The sequence below is a fragment of the Myotis davidii genome, unplaced genomic scaffold, assembly GCF_000327345.1.
Source record: "Myotis davidii unplaced genomic scaffold, ASM32734v1 scaffold523, whole genome shotgun sequence".
NCBI classification, from domain to species: Eukaryota; Metazoa; Chordata; class Mammalia; order Chiroptera; family Vespertilionidae; genus Myotis; species Myotis davidii.
The window spans coordinates 570,208-576,651 of NW_006295054.1; the positions used below are offsets into that span (position 1 = coordinate 570,208).

Below are 6,444 nucleotides of genomic sequence, written 5' to 3' on the forward strand. Positions count from 1 at the left end.
TGCATCAGCAGTGCTAAGGATGTCCAACTGCAGTTTAGGCCTGCTCCCTGTTGGCAAGTGGACATCCCCTGAGGGCTGCCAGGCTGCCAGAGGGATGTCTGATTGCCATCTTAGGCCCAGTCGCCCGGTACCAGGCCTAAGCCAGCAGGTGGTCACCCCCAAGGGGTCCTAGACTGCGAGAGGGCACAGGCTGGGCTGAGGGACCCCCTACCCCCGAGTGCACAAATTTTTGTGCACCGGGTCTCTAGTTTATAAAAAGAAATGCAGCCCTGCCCAGTGTGGCTCATTTGTTTGAAGCATCATCCAATACATCAAAAGGTTGTGTGTTTAATTCCCAATTAGGGCATGTGTAGGAGGCAGCCATTTGTCTGTCTATCTATCTGTCACTCTTCCTCCTCTCTCACTTCCTCCTTCCCCCTTCCTCTCTCTGAAATCAATTTTAAAAAAGAAATGCAGTAGTGATACATGCTTTAATGAGATGCACCTTGAAAAGTTATGCTAAAGTGAAAGAAGCCAGACACAGAAGGCCACAATATTTATATGATTTTATTTATATGAAATACCCAGAATAGGCAAATCCATAGAAACAGAAAGCAGATTAGTGATTGCCATTGGCTTGAATGGAGGGCATAGTTGAGGAGTGACTAATGGTTTGGGGATCTCTTTTAAGCATAATGAAATGTTCTGAAATTAATGGTGATGGTTGCACACTCTGTGACTGGCTATATTAAAAGCCACTGAATTGTATATTTTAAAAGGATGAATGTTATGATATGTAAATTTAATCTCAATAAAGCTGTTGTTTCAAAAATATGACAACCAAAAGGAGTAATATCTTGGAAAGAAATGAATCAATATTTAAGTGGGAAAAGCCCAGTGATTAAAAAAAAAAAGTATAAAATTAGTGGGAATTTTTTTTCTTTTAATTGATCTTGGAGGGCAAGGGGGGGAGAGAGAAACAGCAATTGGTTGCCTCCCTCCTGAGCCCTGACCAGGGATTGAACCCGCAGCTTCGATATGTTCCTTGAGCAAGAATCAAACGCCCCACCTTTTGGTGTAGAAGACGATGCTCCAACCAGCTGAGCCACATCAACCAGGGCTAGTGGGAATTCTTGAACCTGACACTGAAAGCAGTGTGGAAACAACCATTTAGATGAGAATAAAAAAAGAGAGAAACAATTAATATATACTACAACCTGTTGAATCAAATCGAAGTTATAGATGATTGATGCCTTCCTAGGTATACTGGTGGCCCTGAGTTTTCATAATGAAATGATACCCCAAACGCTCATGTTATATTTGAACATTATCTATCCACTGTCAAATATTTCAAACTATCACTCAGTGACACTGCTTGTCAGCCCAAACAGCTTAATTTCAGCAATGTAGCCACCTTTACCCTTACAAAAAAAAAAAAGGAGTATGGCCTTCTTAAAAAAGTGTATGAGAAATACATTTTTATGGCTACAAGTGTGACACCTTGAGCCTTTTTCTATCACTTTTTTTTTTTTACTATTTTATGTAGTGAATCCAATGTACTTTTTTATGGAATTATTTCTCCGAGATAAATATATATGAAACTGTAGTGAAAGATTGATCTTTTTTGGGAATCTTTACTCTTTTTGTTTTGTTTTAATTTATTGGGATAGCTGGCTAATAACATCAAATAAGTTTCAGGTAGAAATAAAATATAAGAAAAAAATTAAAAATAAGTAAGTTCCAGGTATACAATTCTGTAGTACATCATTGTATATTGCTGTGTGCTCACCACCCAATCTAGTCTCCTTTCATCACCATATATTTGACCCACTTTGCCGTCTTCATCCTCCCTTTACCTCCCTTTCCCTTTGGAAACCACCCTTCTATTAGCTGTGTATATGAATTTAATTGTTCATTGCTTTCTGTTTTATATCCCACATATGCATGAAATCACATGGTTCTTGTCCTTTCCACCTGACTTATTTCACTTACGGTACTCTCAGGATCCATCCATGTTGTCACAAATGGCAGTATTTCATCATTTTTTTATGGCTGAGTAATAATCCATTATATATATATTTAACTGCTTTATTTAATCATCCATTGAGGGACACTTAGGTTGTTTCCATGTCTTAGCTGTGGGGAATAATGCTATAATGAACATAAGAGGTACATATATACTTATGAAATAAGTGTTTTCAAAATTTGGGGGTAGATACTTAGAAGATGGATTGCTGAGTCATATGGTAGCTCTTTTCTTAATTTTTTAGGTCACTTTACTGTTTTCATAGTAGCTATACTGTTTTATATTCCCATGAGCAGTGTGGGAGGATTCTCTTTTCTCCACATCCTTTCCAATACTTGTTATTTCTTGTCTTATTGATGATAGCCATTCTAACAGGTGTGAGGTGGCATCTCATCGTGGTTTTGATTTGCATTTCCCTTATAGGTAGCGAAGTTGAGCATCTTTTCATATGTCTGTTGGCCAGCTATGTGTCTTTTGGGGAAAATTATCTGTTTAGGCCTCTGTCCTTTTTTCAATTCCTCACCTGAGGATATGTTTTTATTGATTTCAAAGAGAGAGGAAGAGAGGGAGAGAAACATTCATCGGTTGCCTCTTAGATATTCCCAAATGGGATTAAACCCAAAACCTAGGTATGTGCCCTGATCAGGAATCAAACCTGAAATCCTTTTGATGTATGGGCTGATGCTCCAACCAATTGAGCCGCTAGCCAGGGCCTTCTGCCCATTTTCTTAATCAGATTATTTTTTTGGTTGTTGAGTTGTGTGAATTCATTATATATGTTGGATTTTAGCCTCTTATTGGAGGTATTATTTGCAAATATCTTCTCCCATTCTGTTGGCTGCCTTTTTGTTTTGTTGATGGTTTCTTCTGTGGTGCAGGGAATCTTTATTCTAAAGTGTAGGCAGATTGCCCAGATATATAACCAAAAGTAATTCGGGAAGTCATATGCTTAAGATCATTTTTTTCCATTTTTCTGATGGTACTAAAGGGAGACTGGACTCTTTCTTAAACTGATCCTTATTCGAAAGCCTTTTATGACTCAAACAGGAGGTACAAAATACCACTACCACCTATTCTTTGACTAAAATGACATGGGACTAACTTACAGAAAAAACTTATATTGAGTGAATATGAATGAATTATATCGATGAATTTGACATGCACAGATATACACATAGACACATACATTATTATTATTACCTTTGTTTTATATTTATTGTTGAAGTGGGTGGAATGAATCATCTTCGAGAAAATGGCATAGTGCACCGTGATATCAAGCCAGGAAATATCATGCGTGTTATAGGGGAAGACGGACAGTCTGTGTACAAACTCACCGATTTTGGTGCAGCTAGAGAATTAGAAGATGATGAGCAGTTTGTTTCTTTGTATGGCACAGAAGAATATTTGGTAAGTCATGCATTACTAATGTTATTTAAAGAAGCTGAATATATTGTAAATATGGGTAATTAGTCAACCAAGTAACTACAGTGTGTTTTGTAACTTTCAGGACAAAGATTAAATTTTCTAATCTAATGAGTATGGTGTGTAATGAGGGAATTAGCGATTTGTTTCTAAGGGTGCTGTCATTTTTCTGTTAAAAATTCTTACAAGTTTTATAACACTCTTAAATTCTTTAATTTTACTAATGCTATGGATTTTTAGTAAAAGAAAAGCTAGCTATCTGTTCACTCCAGAAGCATCTAGGTGGTAAAATTTTGGAGAAATTTTTTTGGATCAGAATAGCTAATATAGTACAAGCTTGTTACAATGATATTCCCTGTAGAGCAAAATTCATTATAATTCTGAAGCAGAATAATCTATTCAGGGAAACTAGTTATTGAAAGACAGAGAGGACCATTGTTAGAAACATGTACAAAAAATGAAATGCCTTTGAAAATACCTAATTTGAAAGTGTAGAAAGCTAGAAAAGCTCTGTTTATTTGGGTGTGTTTGTGTGGAGTTAGTAACCATTTGAACACTTAAGAAAATAGTCTTTTTTGTTCTTTTAAGAAAATATTAAAAGTAAGTACATTTAACACATAATCAGGAAATTTATATATAGTATGTAGCTATCACTAATTTTTCATGGCTCTGAGTTTTCTCTCAAAAGTCGTAGAATCTGACTTTCTTCCAGTTGGATTCTGCTGTTGTAATTTTGTAACAAGAAAAAAGTCTGCGGCCCTAGCCAGTTTTGCTCAGTGGATAGAGTCCCCGGTTCAATTCCAGTCAAGGGTACATGCCCGGGTTGCAGGCTCGATCCCCAGTGTGGGGTGTGCAAGAAGCAGCTGATCAATGATTCTCTCTCATCATTGATGTTTTTATCTCTTCCTTTCCCTTCCGCTCTGAAATCAATCAAAATATATTTTAAAAAATAAAAAGCTAATAATGTTTGCACTTAAAATATTCAATTTCTTTTTAAAAAATATGTTTTTATTGATTTCAGAGAGGAAAGGAGAGAGAGATTGATCTCCTGCCTCCTGCACGCCCCCTACTGACCAGAATCGAACCCAGGACCTTCATTCTGCAGGCCAATGTTCTATCCACCAAGCCAAACTGGCTAGGGCTTAAATTCCTTAAAAAAAAAAAAAAAAGAATAAAGTCTAACCATGATGGCTCCATAGTGCAGATGGAAAAGTTAGGCTTTGATAAGAGCAGTTCCATTGTAACTGTAAAGTAGATGTAGAGTGTAGGCACAGATTCAGGTAGGTTGGTATTTGGTAAAAGGTATAAAAGAGAATTGGTCCTCTGATTACTTCCATTTCCTCGTTGACGTATGCAATGAGGTCATGAAAATTGAGAGTCAAATGAGGTGGTGTTGGAAGTTTGAGCAGAGGAAGACTTGAAACAGACTTTCAGAGAGAAATTATTAGGAAAATATAGTAAAATTTCTAAGCATTATTGAATACCTATTTTTTGTGTACTGTATTACCATAGAACACAAGTTAGCTTTGTTTTTCTTTGTTTGTTTTTTTAAGCATCCTGATATGTATGAGAGAGCAGTGCTAAGAAAAGATCATCAGAAGAAATATGGAGCAACAGTTGATCTTTGGAGCATTGGGGTAACTTTTTACCATGCAGCTACTGGGTCACTGCCATTTAGGCCATTTGAAGGGCCGCGTAGGAATAAGGAAGTGATGTAAGTGATTTCTCCATCTAAATTTTTAAAACAATTTTTAAAATGTATCTTTATATTATTTTGTGTCATCAAATATTAGAGGTGTACGCTAATGAAAATTGATTTAGCCATCATTTCTGGACTTTACTATAAAGTAAGCTATTTGCAGCCTTACAAAAATTTATAGGCATAATTTTTCATATTGTCTTTAAATATCTTATATACAATAGACTATAAATGACATCCAAACATTAAAATATAATGCGTTTTGGATTTTCTTTCAGTTCATTGTTTATTTACTTCTTTTTATGCACTTATTAGTGTTTTTCCTTCAGATAACTGAAAAAATAGTAACCTGTGGAGTACTAGAATCATTACTAGATCTAAAAGAAATATAGTTCCTACCCTGAACTGATTTGATTTCTTTTTCCGTTTCAAAAATATTAATGTAACATTAATTTTTTTTCTAGTGTTGCAGTTTCAGTCCAAAGATTGCATACATTTTATTAGCACATTATACATTTATGTACTGCCATAATTAGGAAAACGTTACTGTGTATAAAATTACTCTTGTAAACCAAATAGTGGAGGAAAGAAAGATAGATTTCTAGATGTGAAATCTACCGTATTATAAAATTTTTTCATACATTGGGTACACATCTTTTTATTTTTTTATTTTTTATAAATTAAATCTTTGTTGTTCAGATTATTACAGTTGTTCCTCTTTTTTTCCCCCCATAGCCCTCCTCCACCCAGTTCCCAGCCCACCCTCTGCCCTTACCCCTCCCACTGTCCTCATCTATAGGTGTACGATTTTTGTCCAGTCTCTTCCTGCACCCCCACACTCCTTTCCCCCCAAGATCCCAAGAATTGTCAGTCCACTCCCTTTCTATGCTCCTGATTCTATTATATTCACCAGTTTATTCTGTTCATCAGATTTTTTATTCACTTGATTTTTAGATTCACTTGTTGATAGATATGTATTTGTTGTCACTTTGTTGTTCATAATTTTTTATCTTTACCTTTCTCTTCTTCCTTTTTTTAAAGAATATCCTTCAGCATTTCATATAATACTGGTTTGGTGGTGATGAACTCCTTTAGATTTTTCTTGTCTGTGAAGCTCTTTATCTGACCTTAAATTCTAAATGATAGCTTTGCTTGGTAGAGTAATCTTGGTTGTAGGTCTTTGCTATTCATCACTTTGAATATGTCTTGCCACTCCCTTCTGGCCTGCCTAGTTTCTGTTGAGAAATCAGCTGACAGTCATATGGGTACTCCCTTGTAGGTAACTAACTGTTTTTCTCTTGCTTTGTCTTTTGCCCTT

At 35.9% G+C, this 6,444-nt stretch overlaps 1 protein-coding gene across 4 annotated transcripts in view; it reads left to right on the forward strand.

Annotated features, from left to right (window-relative positions):
• The window catches only part of TBK1 (TANK-binding kinase 1), a 55,015-nt gene that overhangs the window by 10,441 nt on the left and 38,130 nt on the right, over positions 1–6,444 (forward strand). For all 4 annotated transcript variants that reach the window (XM_006769618.2, XM_015567753.1, XM_015567752.1 and 1 more), the window contains 2 exons: positions 3,231–3,412; positions 4,981–5,141. In XM_006769618.2, the coding sequence (XP_006769681.1) occupies positions 3,231–3,412; positions 4,981–5,141 (343 nt within the window). The remainder of the gene's footprint in view (positions 1–3,230; positions 3,413–4,980; positions 5,142–6,444) is intronic.